General features: G+C 44.4%; 1 protein-coding gene across 1 annotated transcript in view; it reads left to right on the top strand.

Annotated features, from left to right (window-relative positions):
• LOC138968586 (enterin neuropeptides-like) overlaps nucleotides 1–17,500 on the top strand; it is a 48,094-nt gene that overhangs the window by 28,409 nt on the left and 2,185 nt on the right. The window contains exon 2 of the mRNA XM_070341177.1: nucleotides 15,491–17,500. This exon is cut by the window's right edge and continues 2,185 nt beyond it. Coding sequence (XP_070197278.1) covers nucleotides 15,491–17,500 — 2,010 coding nt within the window. The remainder of the gene's footprint in view (nucleotides 1–15,490) is intronic.

Here is a 17,500-nt window from a genome sequence, read left to right as displayed (position 1 = left end):
TTTTTAGGAGAGAAAAAAAGTCGAACAAAGTCGAGTTAACTTACCAATGCAAGCAGTAATTGTGTTGATTTCTTAGTATGTGAATTTCATAAAGGCTACTAGTGGCTTTTTAGGAGAGAAAAAAAGTCGAAAAAAGTCGAGTTAACTTAACAATGCAAGCAGTAATTGTGTTGATTTCTTAGTATGTGAATTTCATAAAGGCTACTAGTGGCTTTTTAGGAGAGAAAAAAGTCGAAAAAAGTCGAGTTAACTTACCAATGCAAGCAGTAATTGTGTTGATTTCTTAGTATGTGAATTTCATAAAGGCTACTAGTGGCTTTTTAGGAGAGAAAAAAAGTCGAAAAAAGTCGAGTTAACTTAACAATGCAAGCAGTAATTGTGTTGATTTCTTAGTATGTGAATTTCATAAAGGCTACTAGTGGCTTTTTAGGAGAGAAAAAAAGTCGAAAAAAAGTCGAGTTAACTTACCAATGCAAGCAGTAATTGTGTTGATTTCTTAGTATGTGAATTTCATAAAGGCTACTAGTGGCTTTTTAGGAGAGAAAAAAAGTCGAAAAAAGTCGAGTTAACTTAACAATGCAAGCAGTAATTGTGTTGATTTCTTAGTATGTGAATTTCATAAAGGCTACTAGTGGCTTTTTAGGAGAGAAAAAAAGTCAAAAAAAGTCGAGTTAACTTACCAATGCAAGCAGTAAATGTGTTGATTTCTTAGTATGTGAATTTCATAAAGGCTACTAGTGGCTTTTTAGGAGAGAAAAAAAGTCGAAAAAAGTCGAGTTAACTTACCAATGCAAGCAGTAAATGTGTTGATTTCTTAGTATGTGACCAAGTGGAGGGCCCGGGGATGTTTTTGTCCCATTCAAAACCCTGGTCAGATTTGAGATGGTCATTAATTTTTTTAATTTTTTTCTCTGTAAATCCTCCTGTTTTGATTAAGTTCCCCATACCCCCTCCTACATTTTGTTCTTCTGGTTAATAATTGTGTTGTCCACCATCATGAAAACTTGTGTAACTTAGCATTGTTATAGTCACGTCAAATAAGCATCTGCTTGAGTTTGTGTCCTAGCTGCATTTTTACACCCCCGGTATAGGGGTGTGTATAGGACTCGGTCGATGTGTTTGTTTGTGTGTTTGTGTTCGCATATAGATCTCAAGAATGAACGGACCGATCGTCACCAAACTTGGTGAACAGGTTCTATACATTCCTGAGGCGGTCCTTACAAAAATTGGGACCAGTCAAACACACGGTTAGGGAGTTATTGGTGGATTAAGATTCTACAAGGACTTATAGAGGGACATATTAATGGTCAAATGGAAATAACCTTCTCAGTTGGTGGCAGTGAGAATGGTAAGGACGGGGGTGTTTTTCCTACCTCGGAGGAATTTCTTGTTGTCAATTGTTTCATGTCATGTATTTTGAATAAAATTGTGTTTAAACCAGATGGTCAGCCGAACAGTTTTCATAAGAATGATCTTTGCACCGATGTCATGTGGCGTTTAAGACCACCCCTTGACCGATGAAAGTCTTTTCCTTTCCCAGTTCACACGACACTCTCCATAGTTTGAAACTACTTACATGTAGGTCTACCGCTGTAAAAGAAGATTTGTTATACTTTTTAGAGTTTTAAAATATTTTTTTCTTTTTTAAATACTTGTTGTTTTTTGATTGTTCTAAAAGAAGGTTCTAAACAGCTCATGTCGTTACACACTTGTTGCTTCAAGTCTTGTTAACAAATCTTGATCTCCTTTAAAAAGTAAAACAAATCTTGTCGGGGGTGGGGGTGGTTGGGGGGGGAAGGGGCGGGACGTCCTGGACATGATCGTTAACAAGGGAGGAACATACGACGTATATGTTGGAAGACGTTGCCCCTCCATCGGAGCTATCCCCCTCTTTGCGCATAGAATGTTGCACAGTATAGGAACACAGCGCTGAAGAATGTGCCAATATTTTAAGCCATGGGGATTCATATTCAACTCATAGTGTACTGTTTACAGGCAGCTAATTATCAAAAAAATGTCCAAGCAATATTATCTTATTATCATATTATCGTGGAAGCGTAGACAGCCGATTTTCTCCCCACGCCAAGTTGGCTGCTGTCTTCCGTCTTCGGTGGTTGAGGTTCTTACTCAGGGTTGCCTCCTCCCCAAGAGTAGCTGCCTTGCTGGGCTGTCGAGTCCACTCTACCCGGGTTTGTTGTCGAAGTTTTCCTTCTCGTAGCCTTTGCCTTTCCCAAGGCGCACACAAGGCAGTGCGGGTTTTGAAATCGTAGTTGTCCTTCTCCTATAATAGCGACCATCCAAGGTTGACGAGCCCCATCTGCCCGAAGCAGCTGGTTTTAAGGCGCCAGGGACCCGCCTGCATCCCTTCTCCTGTTAGTCGAAGACAGGGCCCGCCACGTGAAGGCCAGGAGCTGGATTTGACTGTCAGAGGTGTTTGGAGACACGAAGCCATATGGAGCATATCTTGGGAAGTAGGCGCTTATCTCTACTTCCACCCCGACATAACAGTCCTTGGGCCCCGTCCAAGCAATAATATATGCCTCTTTTTCGATGACGAAATATATGACTCCTTTTAATATGCGTGGTTAGGGGAGAAGAGGGGAGGAGGGGCGTGGGTCAATGAACGACTGCAAATATCCGGAGGGATTTGGTAGGATCAACTATTTATGTCTATTCCTGAGTGTAGGAGGACAGTAGCTTCCCCTGAAAGCCATCCTCAGACCATCAGGATAGATATAGAGCTGTGTGTGTGTGTGTGTGTGTGTGTGTGTGTGTGTGTGTGTGTGTGTGTGTGTGTGTGTGTGTTGAGTGTGGGTGTGTGTGAGTGTGGGTGTGTGTGTGTGTTTATGTGTGTGTGTGTGTGTTTATGTGTGTGTGTGCGTGTGTGTGTTTATGTGTGTGTGTTTATGTGTGTGTGTTTATGTGTGGGTGTGTGTGTGTTTATGTGTGTGTTTCTGCCACGCATACCCACGGCCTCTTTGCTTTGTCAAAGAGTGAGGCAGAAAAAAAGGATCCGGTCGCCCGCGGGACCACGCAGCAAATGCCAATAGCAGGCTCGATTACGAAGCTGGGATTGGTTTCAGGGTATCACGTGATCGACTGCCATCTTGACTGTCCTCGCCATGATGGAGGGGCAGGTTCGAGTGACAAATACTCTCACGACGGCCCGCGCCCGGGCATTTACCGATTTGAGCCTTTCATCTCCCCTGGCAGCAGTTATCCATAATCATCGCGGAGCTTAGCCGTACTGATGAATTATTTACTCATCTGATGAGTGTGGAACACAGGCACTTGACACGAGCTGGATGGGGGCTCTGGGTGTGGGTGTGTGAGATCTGCTGCCTAGGGGCGAGAGAGTGCTTTAAGTCCTATAGGCTGATACCTAAGGCCACAACAATCCTTTTCATTTGTGTCCTGATGACAAGAACACAAACATGTAGGGCCGGTAGGTCGGTTACTTTTCTTTCATGGCCTGATAAGGACTAGCTTTGTGTGGTTCGATAATCCACTGCCTAACACTAGCATTATTGTATAAAGCAGGAAAGCTTACACCCACCACCCTACCCCCTCCCCCTCCTTCGTGTGGTTTGGGGTTGTCAGGAATCGTGTTCACTGTTATTTGTACGTGCAGTAGTGAAACGTTGGGTTTGCTGCAAATTGCCCGTGACATTGGTAGGGTTTCTTTGCTGAGTGTCTACGCCGTAAATGTACTCTAGGTCGATAACAGAGGGGTGGAGGAAGAGAGAAAGACAATAGGGAAAAAGAAAGAGACAAGGAATGAAAGAGATGATGGTGAGGAGAAATATAGAGAATCGGCCTAGCTGGAGTGACATTATTTTCAAGGTCACATTTGCTTTGTAATACGAATGTAAGAGAGATAAAGAAAAAGAGATGGGAAGAGGGGGGGGGGGGGGTTGGTTGGGGTAAATCAAAGAGTGAGAGACAGAGATACAGACAGAGAGAGGAGGTTAATGAGAAAGGTCAAAAGCGAGGAGAAAGAATAAAAACACAACACCAAAACTAAAAGAAAAGAGAAAAAAACACCTTGCAAGATATAGACAGAGGCAACAAAACAAACAAACAAAAACGCCAAAACACACACACACACACACACACACACACACACACACACACACGCACACACACACACACACACACACACACACACACACACACACACGCACACACACACACACACACACACACACACACACACATACACACAAATACTTGCCAGATAGAGACTGAGAGAGTCGATTTTAGTTATGTCCACATTCACGGCATGGTAGTTCATCAAAGCATCGTTACCCCACGCGTCCAGTTTAGTAAAAATGTAAACACATAATCAGTCGTAAACATAGAAGAAAGTCAACAAGCTGTTCAAGTTTAAGTCTTCTTAGTTTTCTTTGAGCCCGCAGTGTTTGTAAACTCTCCCAACAAATTTAGTCCTCTCGATTTCTTAGAACCCGCAGTGTTTGTAAACTCACCAAAATACTCCCCACTATAACAGCCCTTCAGTGGTTTCCTGCCCCGTACGTCATAGTTCTGTCCACACGTGCGACTCGGGAAGGCATCCAAGTGCTAAGGAGACGGATGACTTTTCATTCTGTTCTCATTTCGCCCGGAAACTGGAGTAAGGCGCTATTCCTTCAGACTTGCAACCCAGACAATGATTGTCTCCAATGATTGGTTTTTTGTCGTTTTCCAAAGTCTGCCACCAGTAGTACAGTAGAACCTCCTTTTTACGACCTCCAAAAACCTGGGAAAATCAGGTCTTTAACAGGAGGGAGTCGTAAAATGTAGGTGAATTTACAGAGGCTACCTCAGACAAATTGAAAAAATAAGGTCTTGAAAGGGATGGAGTCTTAAAATGGGGGCCTTAAAACAGGGGTCCCACTGTTCAAGCAAAAAAAGGTAGAAGGCGAAGAGGGTTTGTGGCGTGGCTCAAAGGTGTTGGAAACTCATTCTTTTTATTTGACACCCGCCGAGTCGGCAAACAGCCTCAGCAGCCAGGGCAAACTCTCTGTATGCAATCGTTACCACTTCACAAAGACTATCAATCATGGGCGTGTTTGCGTAGTTCATTCATACCTCTGCAGGCCTGGTCAAAACGAGGAAACAGTCCCTTCCGAGACGTTTCGAGATTGTCTAGCTTTAAGCTGACCAGTCGGTTTGTTGCCGCTCTGCGGACACGGTAAAGATGTGTCCGAGACTTGTCGAGATTGTCTAGCTTAAAGCTGACCAGTCCGTTAGTTTTCGCTTTGTAGGCACGGTAAAGACAGTTCTGCCCGAGACTTGTCGAGATTGTCTAGCTTAAAGCTGACCAGTCCGTAGTTTTCGCTTTGCAGGCCCTGGTGTAAATAAGGAATCGGTCTATTCTGAGACCGTTCGGTGTTGTTCGAGTTAACACTGACCAGTCGCTTAATTTGTCTGTTTTCTCATCCTAAAATTTGCGAAGACAACACGTCAACAGCGTTCGTTATGTTCATACTTTCTCTCTTTTGTTTTACATTTTTGCTCGGCTGCAGCGAATGCCACTGTTTTTGCAATTTGTCCCCTTAGGTTTCATAGCTGTTCAATGTAATTGTGCTTCAGTGTGTTTCATCGGATTTTTATAGAGTAATCTTTTTTTCTGTTTTTCAAGTACCAATTCATTCGTCATCCCTCTATTCGTTCTTTCAATTACTTTCTTTTTCATATATACAAAAGAAAATTCTCTTAAAATCCTACTAAAAAGTTGTTCAAGTTGCATTCATTCTTTTGGGCGTTTGCTACTACAGCAACAAAGACAATGGACCACACATAAAACTCTCAGTGTGAAAAACAAACAATATTAAATGCACTAGGCTTTCATAATATGCCATATGTGGCATAGCTCGTACTATCTTGCATAACAGGTTGATGAACAAGCATTCACGTATGCACATGAGTTTGAGAACATGCAAACAGGGTTAGCGTTTCGCCCTTTTCTTTGAAATCTCTACATTCAATTTTCCCTTACTGACAGAATTAACGTTGATGTGTCACACACTAGTAATTTTGTCTGCGCTGGTTTGTGTCCAATAAATGGAGAGAAACCATCAACATATTAAAAACAAGTCGCGTAAGGCGAAAATACAACATTTGTGACCCTCCACCACGGAATGAGTCGCATGTCACCTTTGCATGATTTTCATATTTTTACATTTTTCTACGGAGTTTTTTATGCTCTATCCAGTGGTGAAAACTGTTTTAGAAAAGAGCGAAAACTCTTTGAGTTACAAGCCTGTGACTAAGGTGACCCTCACACTGTTCCAAGACACTCCCCGGACTTTTATTTAAGCCTAGCGCAGAACCGCGCGAGGTGACATGCGACTCATTTCGTGGTGGAGGGTCACATTTAGTCAAGTAGCTGTCGAACTCACAGAATGAAACTGAACGCAATGCCATTTTTCAGCAAGACCGTATACTCGTAGCATCGTCAGTCCACCGCTCATGGCAAAGGCAGTGAAATTGACAAGAAGAGCGGGGTAGTAGTTGCGCTAAGAAGGATAGCACGCTTTTCTGTACCTCTCTTTGTTTTAACTTTCTGAGCGTGTTTTTAATCCAAACATATCATATCTATATGTTTTTGGAATCAGGAACCGACAAGGAATAAGATGAAAGTGTTTTTAAATTGATTTGGACAATTTAATTTTGATAATAATTTTTATATATTTAATTTTCAGAGCTTGTTTTTAATCCAAATATAACATATTTATATGTTTTTGGTTCAGAAAATGATGGAGAATAAGATGAACGTAAATTTGGATCGTTTTATAAATTTTTATTTTTTTTAACAATTTTCAGATTTTTAATGACCAAAGTCATTAATTAATTTTTAAGCCATCAAGCTGAAATGCAATACCGAAGTCCGGGCTTCGTCGAAGATTACTTGACCAAAATTTCAACCAATTTGGTTGAAAAATGAGGGCGTGACAGTGCCGCCTGAACTTTCACGAAAAGCCGGATATGACGTCATCAAAGACATTTATCAAAAAAATGAAAAAAAACGTATGGGGATTTCATACCCAGGAACTCTCATGTCAAATTTCATAAAGATCGGTCCAGTAGTTTAGTCTGAATCGCTCTACACACACACACACACACGCACACACGCACACACGCACATACACCACGACCCTCGTTTCGATTCCCCCTCGATGTTAAAATATTTAGTCAAAACTTGACTAAAGGTAAAAAGATCATGTTGGTGCTTCGCCTTGCGATGACAGTGGAAGGGTACAGGTTAGCATGCTGTAATGAAAAAAGTTTGACCGAGACTACAGGTCTCGTACCTAGACGTTAATTATAGAGATCACGTGTTTCCGCCAGGCACTCTCGGCATGGCGTGCCTTGAACTGAGTTATGTTTGAGTTGTAGTTTGTAACGTTTACGAGTGAAGTAAACTCGCCATTAACGTTCCCTGTTGTTTGAGTCATGTATGAATGCTCGACGCACGACACATGCAAAGACTTCTTTCTGATCAGAATAAAAATCTTCCCTGGAAATAACTGAAGACCATTAACTGGGTAATGCACACGTCTAAAGTACATCTGGCTAAAACTAAACAAGATGAATGTGTGGACCGAGTCACCCATGTAAGTAATTGATGATTTTTGCTTTGGGGCATATGTAAAGAAAACCCACTGAGTTCCAAATAGGTCTGCTTTGGAAGTGAACCGGATTGCTCAAAACGTAGATATAATCCTGGCTTCCATGCCCTCAGGGCAAATGTGAGTGAAAATACTGGGCCAATTAGTGCTTGCGAACCTACAGAGAGAAAGAAAGAGAGAGAGAGAGAGAGAGAGAGAGAGAGAGAGAGAGAGAGAGAGAGAGAGAGAGAGAGAGAGAGAGAGAGAGAATAGTGTGAGAGAGAGATTAGCGAGAGAGAGAGAGATAGCGAGAGAGAGAGAGAGAGAGAGAGAGAGAATAGCGAGAGAAGGGGAGAGAGAGACAGAGAGAGAAAGAGAGAGAGAGAAAGTGAGAGAGAGAGAGACAGAGAGAAAGTGAGAGAGAGAGAATAGCGAGAGAAGGGGAGAGAGAATTGAATTGAACTTTATTTAACAAGGTTTAAGATTTAAGGCTACGCCTTTTCTTACAATCTGTCCTTGGGACGCATAGACACACAGAGAGACAGAGAGAGAGACAGAGAGAGAGAATAGCGAGAGAAGGAGAGACAGAGAGAGAGAGAGAGAGAGAGAGAGACAGAGAAAGAGAGAGAGAGAGAGAGAGAGAGAGAGAGAGAGAGAGAGAGAGAGAGAGAGAGAGAGAGAGAAAGCGAACAAAGAAGAGAGAAATATCTTTAATGAAACGACGAAGAGAAAATTACACCTTCACACAACATTTGCATTCTTCATAACTACCTCGTTTAAAAATCTATTATTAAAATCTGCAATGCGTAGTGTCTTCATATTGTTTTCAGAGCGGAAATCTCTCCGCCTTTTCAAACAAAAGCAAACAAAACATCACATCCGTAATTCACAATGATCTGGACAGTAACCTGATCAAGTTTGACACGGAGCGCTCAGTCAAAAATATTCGTGCAAAAAAAAAAAAAAAAAAAAGCACCGGCATGCTTGGCAGCAGTAAGAAAACAGTAATGTGATTTACAGATAATGAAAAAAACAGGAAGCCACGGACAGACAGGAAAATGTCTGTCAGGATAGTTTTCTGAGAGTGTGATAATTATACCGTCCCCTCTTCAACCGATACCCAAACGCCAGATAATTAGAGGCACAGCTTGGTCAATGAGAGCCCGCTGCCTCTAGCCCTCTTCTATTTCAACAATCCGAGAGCAAGAGAGAGAGAGAGAGAGAGAGAGAGTGAGAGAGAGAGAGAGAGAGAGAGAGAGAGAGAGAGAGAGAGAGAGAGAGAGAGAGAAAGAGAGAGAGAGAGAGATAGTGAGAGAGAGAGAGAGAGCGAGAGAGAGAGAAAAGAGAGAGAGAGATAGTGAGAGAGAGAACGAGAGTGAAAGCGAGAGAGAGAGAGAGAGGGAGTTAGAGAGAGAGAGAGTTAGAGAGAGAGAGTTAGAGAGAGAGAGAAAGAGAGAGAGAGGGGAGGGAGAGAGAGTGAGAGAGAGGAGAAGATAGAGAGAGAGAAAGATAGGGAGAGAGAAAGAGAGAGAGAGGGGGAGAGATAGGGAGAGAGAAAAAGAGAGAAAGAGAGAGAGAGAGAGAGAGAAAGAGAGAGAGAGGAGAAGATAGAGAGAGAGAAAGATAGGGAGAGAGAAAGAGTGAGAGAGGGGGAGAGATAGGGAGAGAGAAAAAGAGAGAAAGAGAGAGAGAGAGAGAGAGGGGGGAGATAAGGTGAAAGAAAGAGAGATATAGAGACAAAGAAATAGAGGGAGAGAAAGAGACGCTCTGTTTTTGGCGGAGCCGTCCGTCCCGTAGTCTCTTGCTCGTTACGAGATCTAAAACGAGGCTTTTCACCCTTGCACGCTATCCCTTTCACAAGAAATGGCGTCTCTAATTGAAGAATGACTCTTCTCCCGTTTCGTTCAATCACGCCTTTATTAAGGGATTTTTCCCTGAAAATGAAGATGATTTTTGTGGTGGATTTCTATTTAAAATATAGTAGCTCGAATGAAATTCATCAATGTTTGAGGGGAAAAAATATAGTTATCTGAGGGATTGAGTCATCTAAATCGAGTTGTAATCTTCTCTTTCCAGACGAGTTGCTCAGGTGACAAGTTCAATAGAATATAAACAGACAATCAGGAATTGTTACAGGGATAATTACTTTCTTCTGTGTTGATTAGTTTTCGTTAAAACTTTAGAAAGGTCAGTCCTCAGAGTGATGGCGTCACAGACTTTGACTCTTTTCATTTTCTTCGCAAAGTTAATTACCTCATTTCCGCGATTATTGTTTAGTCTTTTTCTTTCTCATTCTCTCTCTCTATTTCCTTGATCCCAGTTTCCATGATTAATTTCTGTCGAATGTGAAAAAATTACCGGATGTCATCTACCGGTGACAGAGGACATATAACATATTATGTGTGTGTGTGTGTGTGTGTGTGTGTGTGTGTGTGTGTGTGTGTGTGTGTGTGTGTGTGTGTGTGCGTGTGTGTGTGTGTGCGCGCGCGCGCGTGTGTGTGTGTGTGTGTATGTGTGTGTGTGTGTGTACGTGTGTGTGTGTGTGTGTGTGTGTGTGTGTGTGTGTGTGTGTGCGTGCGTGTGTGTGTGTGTGCGCGCGCGCGCGTGTGTGCGCGTGTGTGTGTGTGTGTGTATGTGTGAATGTGTTTGTGTGTATGTGTAAGTGTGTGTGTGTGGGGGGGGGGGAGAGGGAGTGTTCTCACTGATTTGAAACTATTGAACTCATTACTGTGTAATTACGAAAGATAATTCAGAAGTACAGGTGTTAGAAACAACAATTAACTTTCTTTATTTGGTGTTTAACGTCGTTTTCAACCACGAAGGTTATATCGCGACGGGGAAAGGGGAGGGGGGGGGGGAGATGGAATAGAGCCACTTGTTAATTGTTTCTTGTTTACATAAGCACTAATCAAAAAATTGCTCCAGGTGCTTGCAACGTAGTACAATATATGACCTTACTGGGAGAATGCAAGTTTCCAGTACAAAGGACTTTACATTTCTTACATACTGCTTGACTAAAATCTTTACAAACATTGACTATATTCTATACAAGAAACACTTAACAAGGGTAAAAGGAGAAACAGAATCCGTTAGTCGCCTCTTACGACATGCTGGGGAGCATCGGGTAAATTCTTCCCCCTAACCCGCGGGGGGTCAACAATTTACGTGCAATATCGGCGGAAAGAAGAGCTGCAGCATAGCGTTGCACCTGACAGCGTTTTTGAAACTGTGCGTTCCTATAGTAAACAATTTTTCAAAGTTACTCTCTCAGGATACACACATTGAATGTCGAATTAAAAGTCGTCTGCGACATAAGAGATCAACCGCTGACGTTACCTTTCGCCACCCAACCCGTTGTTTCATTAGTCTTGTAATACTTAAAACATCTGCACGGAGAAAAAAGAACAAAAGCAACAACAACAACAACAACAAAAGCAACAAAGCAACAACAACAACAACAACAACAACAACAACAATAGCAACAACAACATCAACATCAACATCAACAACAGCAAAAACAACAACGGCAAACGGAAGAAGAATACAATGTGTTTCTTATGGACGACAACTTTGACTGAAGAACGACACAGACAACAATAACGACGACGATGACGACAAAAGGAAAAATAAGAAAATCATGACACTCTTTTCTTAACGTACAGCAGCAACAACTGCAACAACACCAGCAACAACAACAACAACAACACAACTTCATCATCTTTTGTTTGTTTGTTTGTTTGTTTGCTTAACGCCCAGCCGACCACAAAGGTCCATATCAGGGCGGTGCTGCTTTGACATATAACGTGCGCCACACAGAAGACAGAAGTCGCAGCACAGGCTTCATGTCTCACCCAGTCACATTATTCTGACACCGGACCAACCAGTCCTAGCACTAACCCTATAATGCCAGACGCCAGGCGGAGCAGCCACTAGATTGCCAATTTTAAAGTCTTAGGTATGACCCGGGTTCGAACCCACGACCTCCCGCTCACTTGGCGGACGCCTTACCACTAGGCCAACCGAACTTCAACATCGACGACGACAAGAAACAGAAAACACTCAAAGGCCGCACAGCAGAATACAAAACCTGTGAAAAGAGGGTCAGAACGTGTGTGTTTACAAATGACTGCGCATGCTCCACGAGTCTTGCACAAATCAGCTGGTTCCGGTCTGTTTTTGGTAACTAGTTTAATCGATCCGTGAGTGGAATGTCGTGTACCCTTGTGCTAACTGCCCGGCTGGTGTCCATCACTCTCTGTGGGGGGAAAAGGAAAACAGATCATGGGGATGATGACATTAGGGAGGACAGGAGATGGGGGTGGAGGGTCGGGGTGTAGGTGGGGGAGTGGTGGGAGGGGGAGGGTTTGTGTGTGGTTGGGTGGGGGAGAGTGTGTGTGAGTGTGTATGTGTATGTGTGTGTGTGTGTGTGTGTGTGTGTGTGTGTGTACGTCTCTCCCCCTCTATCCGTTTTTCTCTCTCATCACATCCTCATCCCCGCCAGGTGTATCCATATTTTGGTCACCGAATGCATTTCTGTCTGGACGCCCGAAGACATGATTATCTTGACGAAACCCACTACCACCCGGGTAGCTCAGGTGGTAGAGCACTGGACTTGTGATCGAAAGGTCGCTGGTACGTGGTTCGAATCCGGGCCGGGACGGACACAGTCAACTTTATGTGCAGACCCAGAGACGGTATCCATCTCCCATCCCCGTGTCACCACAATGGCACGTTAAAGATCTTGGTCATTCTACCATAAGTGCAGATGGCTGATACCACCTAAACACGCATACATCAAAAGCCGTGAGGGCGTAAAAACTCGAATCGTATAAACCAATTCATGTCCAATATAGGCAATTAAGACCTGACGGACAATAAGCCCCTTAAAATGTACTTTTACTGTCTCTCTCGCTTTTGCTTTGCCCCACCCCCACCCCCACCCCCACCCCCACCCCCTCTCTTTCTCTCCCCCCCCCCTCCCCCTCTCTATCTCTCTTTCTCTCTCTCCCTCTCTCTCTATCTCTAATTCTCTCTTTCTCTCACTCTCTCTTTGTTGCCTTCTTATCTTACTTTTGTTCGAGAAATGTTACAAGACACTGGGTTGATAACACTTTCCTTTTTCAGTCAGTGCACACACACACACATTTCCATCAGTTTGAAGTACCGTCTGGCAGATAACACGGAAGCACACACATCCGATTAAGACGCAGCGGGGGACTCATTACGTTAGGACACTATCAAACGAACTTTTCTGCCTCTGTGGCTGTCTGGTGACTTAGCACCCAAGGAATGCTCGTTAGGAGCTGCTGTTTTCCCGTCAACTTTCGTGTGGGCTTTGCTTGTTTCTGTTAGAAGGTATGCAGCCAAAACCAAAGGCATTCTCCATTAAGAAAGGACTGAAATAGATCCCCGCTGTTTAATGCCGCCGGATTAGTTGAATTCTTCACGAACTTGTTTTTGTTGCTGTTGCTTTTTCCCCCTGTGGATTATGAAAAGGGAGGAGTGTCCTGTCGTTTTGCAAGTTTTAATTTGCCAAAGCAAGAATGAAAATACTGAACGAAGAACACAATGCAAGGGTGACTCTAGTCCAGGGAGTGGTGGTTGGTGGGAGGGTGGGTGCCAACCACATAAATATGTCCAGACCTAAACGTCAGTGAAGCTTAAAGACATAGCCCTTCTCGTGTAAAGGATTAGGCTCACCATCTCAGAGCTGGTCCGACTTTAACATGGAATAAGGCCAGGCCAGCAGAGGCTTTTTGTTTTTAGAAATTAATTAAGCACACACACACAAAAACGAAAAGACCCCCAAAATGTCACACAAAAACACGCACAGCAAGCAGATAGAACGATGATTTTTGATTTTTGATATGATGTCCACGTGGAGGAATGACCTTAATCCATTAACAAGCCTGGTCAGATCTGAGATGTTGAGCTGACATGGTCTTTAACCATTCATCTTTTGAGTCGAACACGGATAATCAAAAGGGGGCAGAAGCTACCAATGCAAACACGATGAATCTGTATGCCTAAGCATTAAAGACCAACTCGATCGACCGGTAAGATTTTCTTTTACCATAAACGGCGAGGGTATACGAGTTTTAAACATTATCAGAGAGGACTAGACAAACAATCTCTCTCTGTGTCTCTCTCTGTGTCTCTTTCTGTCTGTCTGTCTGTCTGTCTGTCTGTCTGTCTTTTTGTCTGTCTGTCTGTCTGTCTGTCTGTCTGTCTGTCTCTCTCTCTCTCTCTCTCTCTCTCTCTCTCTCTCTCCCCTCTCTCTTTCTTTCCCCCTCTTTCTCTCTTTCTCTCTCTTTCTCTCTTTCTCTCTTTCCCCTTTAACTCTCCCTCCCTCCCCCGCCCTCTCTCTCTCTCTCTCTCTCTTTTTATCCTTTAACTCTCCCTCCCTCCCTCCTGCCCTCTCTCTCTCTCTCTTTCTCTCTCCTCTCTCTCTCTCTCTCTCTTTCCCCTTTAACTCTCCCTCCCTCCCTCTCTCTCTCTCTCTCTCTCTCTGTCTCTCTCTCTCTCTCTCTCTCTCTCTCGCTCTCTCTCTCTCTCGCTCTCTCTTATCTCAAATCTGTCAGAAAGGCTGAACCCAAGAAGCTGCATGAAAACTATTTACAAACTGAAGGCAGCTGAACGCAGATATCTTAAACGCTTTGCGTGATCTGAACTGCTTCTGAAGCGTACATAAACGCGAACTTTGCATGCACAATGACGATAATTTAGAAACAGTTTAGTGCTTTCAAGCAGAAAGAAGTGGGTTTTGGCCGATAAGGCGCGCAGTAATACGGTTGTCTACACCGAATAAAAATCTCTTTGCTCTGTAATGACAGCATTGTAAAAGAAAAAGTGTGCTTCAGAAACAAAACTGAGCGCAAAGTGCAAGCAAGAAAATCGACCGTTCCAACGTTTATTAGGAAGTATTTAGTCTCCTTGTGTTTGTCAAACAATGAATTCAACCCGGGTGATAGGGAATAAGGGTACAAACTCTCACGGACAACCTCAAACGTATAATTTATTTCATAATCTCAGAAAATGTTTCGAAACTTTAGGACAACCTGATAATCTCTGATAATCAAGCTTTCTTGGTATTGTTTCCTAACCCATAAATCAAACCAAACAAGCACTGTTTTGTTATTTCAAGGTGACCAAAAATGTGATGGATCGTCACAATCAATGGACGAAAAAAAGGACATTTAAAAATCAAATTTGACAAAATTGCAGTAAAGTCGAACCTGCCACGGCGACCACCTCGCGATAACGACCACCTACCCACAAAGAACAACCCCAAAGGATCAAAGATGACGTTTCTTTTTATTTAGTTGGTTTAAACAATGTTTCATTAAATCAAACATGTACAACAATACAACGATAAACAAAATTGTATTCAGTTCACCTTTCCATAGCGACTACCTGTCTTTAACGATCACTTTTGTTCGGTCCCTCCTTTGGTCGTTGAAGACAGGTTCGACTGTAGCGAAATCAACCAGAATCCCACCACAATGTAACCTGTCCAGAACAGTCACCTACAGTGGAACACACATTTTAAGACCCCTTCCACCCATCCCCAGGTTTGACTGTGTTATAAATGAAGGTGCGAACGCGGCGTATGGCTGCCTGAATGGCGGGGTAAAAACGGTCTTACACGTAAAAACCCACTCGTGCAAATACATGAATGAACGTGGGAGTTTCAGCCCATGAACGAAGAAGAAGAAGAAGAAGAACAAGAACAAGAACAAGAACAAGAACAAGAACAAGAACAAGAAGGTGCGAACCCTCTTCGGTTCTACATAATAAATAATTATGTCAGCTTCTTTGATTAACATAATTTTCACGTTGACCTCATCTAATGTTCCTCATGTTTCTCTATGTTCCAGCTGACAGCGAAACTGCCGACGCCTCCAATGTCGTGAAGAGAAGCATCCCTCTGTTCGGGAGCCACTACCTGTACAAGAGACTGCTGCGACTCCCCTACCAACGTCGGCAGTTCAACTCACGCTTCCAACACAGCTTCGTCGGCAAACGTTCCGGCGACTCAGACTTGGAAAACACGGATTTGGAAGATCTGATAGGACTGCTGAGCGAGTATGAGGCCTCGCTGGGGAACAACGGAGCGGACAAGAGGGCCCCTTCTTTCACACACAGATTCGTCGGGAAGAGGATACCGGACGGTTTAGAGACAAGAGCGCCCAGCTTCAGCCATCGTTTCGTCGGCAAGCGGCTGCCCAGCTTCACACACAGGTTCGTCGGCAAGAGGGAGCTCGACGAAGCAGCGGAGGAGGAGAAAAGAGCCCCTTCTTTCGGGCATCGCTTCGTTGGAAAGCGCGACGATTTTGCCGACGACGTTGACGAGAAAAGAGCCCCTTCCTTTGGGCATCGCTTCGTTGGAAAGCGCGACGATTTTGCCGACGACGTTGACGAGAAAAGAGCCCCTTCCTTTGGGCATCGCTTTGTTGGCAAGCGCGACGATTTTGCTGACGACATTGACGAGAAAAGAGCCCCTTCCTTCGGGCACCGCTTCGTCGGAAAGCGCGCCCCCTATGGTCTGCAAAACAGGGCTCGCACCTTTAACCACCGCTTCGTCGGCAAACGGGCTCCCGACGGATTTAACCTGCGAGCGCCTTCCTTCTCGCACAGGTTCGTCGGAAAGCGAGCCCCTGATGGGTTCGTCCTACGGGCCCCTTCTTTCAGTCATCGCTTCGTCGGTAAGCGCGAAGAGGATGAGCCCCAAGGCTTCGAAGATGAGTCCCTCTACCCTCACTCCATCCAGAAAAGATTCGCGGAAGACGGCGAGGAAGTGGATAAGAGAGCTCCAACATTCAACTATCGTTTCGTGGGCAAGAGAGAATCCATCAATGAGTCTCCCCTGGAGAACGGTTTGGTGGAAGAACCCGCCTTTGTGGATGGCTCAGCATGGAAAGGCATGCCAGAGGTCCTAGAAGAAAAAGAGCCACTGCTCGGGATCCAGCTAACGAACAAGAGGCAACCCTATTTCGGGCATCGCTTTGTCGGTAAGAGAAACCAAGATGAACTTGACAAGCGAGCACCTTCCTTTGGGCACCGCTTTGTTGGAAAGCGCATTCCTTATGGACTCGAACTCAGAGCACCTTCATTCGGGCACCGATTCGTCGGGAAGAGAACCAGAGACGAAGAAGGAAAAAGAGCACCTTCATTTGGGCATCGATTCGTTGGAAAGCGGGCTGATGAAGAAGTAGAGAAGCGGGCACCGTCATTCGGGCACCGATTCGTAGGAAAGAGGGCCGACGACGAAGAAGAGAAGCGGGCACCTTCATTTGGGCACCGATTTGTTGGGAAGAGGACAGACGATGAAGAAAAGGCAGAGAAACGGGCACCATCATTCGGGCACCGATTCGTAGGAAAGCGGACAGAGACTGAAGAGGAGAAACGGGCACCATCCTTCGGGCACCGATTTGTTGGAAAGCGGACAAATGACGAGGAGGCAGAGAAACGGGCACCATCATTCGGGCACCGATTCGTTGGAAAGAGGACAGACGACGAAGAAGAAGCAGAGAAACGGGCACCTTCATTCGGGCACCGATTCGTTGGAAAGAGGACAAACGACGAAGAAGAAGCAGAGAAACGGGCACCATCCTTCGGGCACCGATTCGTAGGAAAGCGAGCCGACGAAGAAGCAGAGAAGCGTGCACCTTCATTCGGGCACCGATTCGTAGGAAAGCGGACAGAGACTGAAGAGGAGAAACGGGCACCATCCTTCGGGCACCGATTCGTAGGAAAGCGAGCCGACGAAGAAGCAGAGAAACGGGCACCTTCATTCGGACACCGATTCGTAGGAAAGCGGACCAATGACGAGGAGGCAGAGAAACGGGCACCATCATTCGGGCACCGATTCGTAGGGAAACGGACCA

The sequence above is a fragment of the Littorina saxatilis genome, linkage group LG6, assembly GCF_037325665.1.
Source record: "Littorina saxatilis isolate snail1 linkage group LG6, US_GU_Lsax_2.0, whole genome shotgun sequence".
NCBI lineage: Eukaryota > Metazoa > Mollusca > Gastropoda > Littorinimorpha > Littorinidae > Littorina > Littorina saxatilis.
This window is presented reverse-complemented; position numbering and strand designations above follow the sequence as displayed.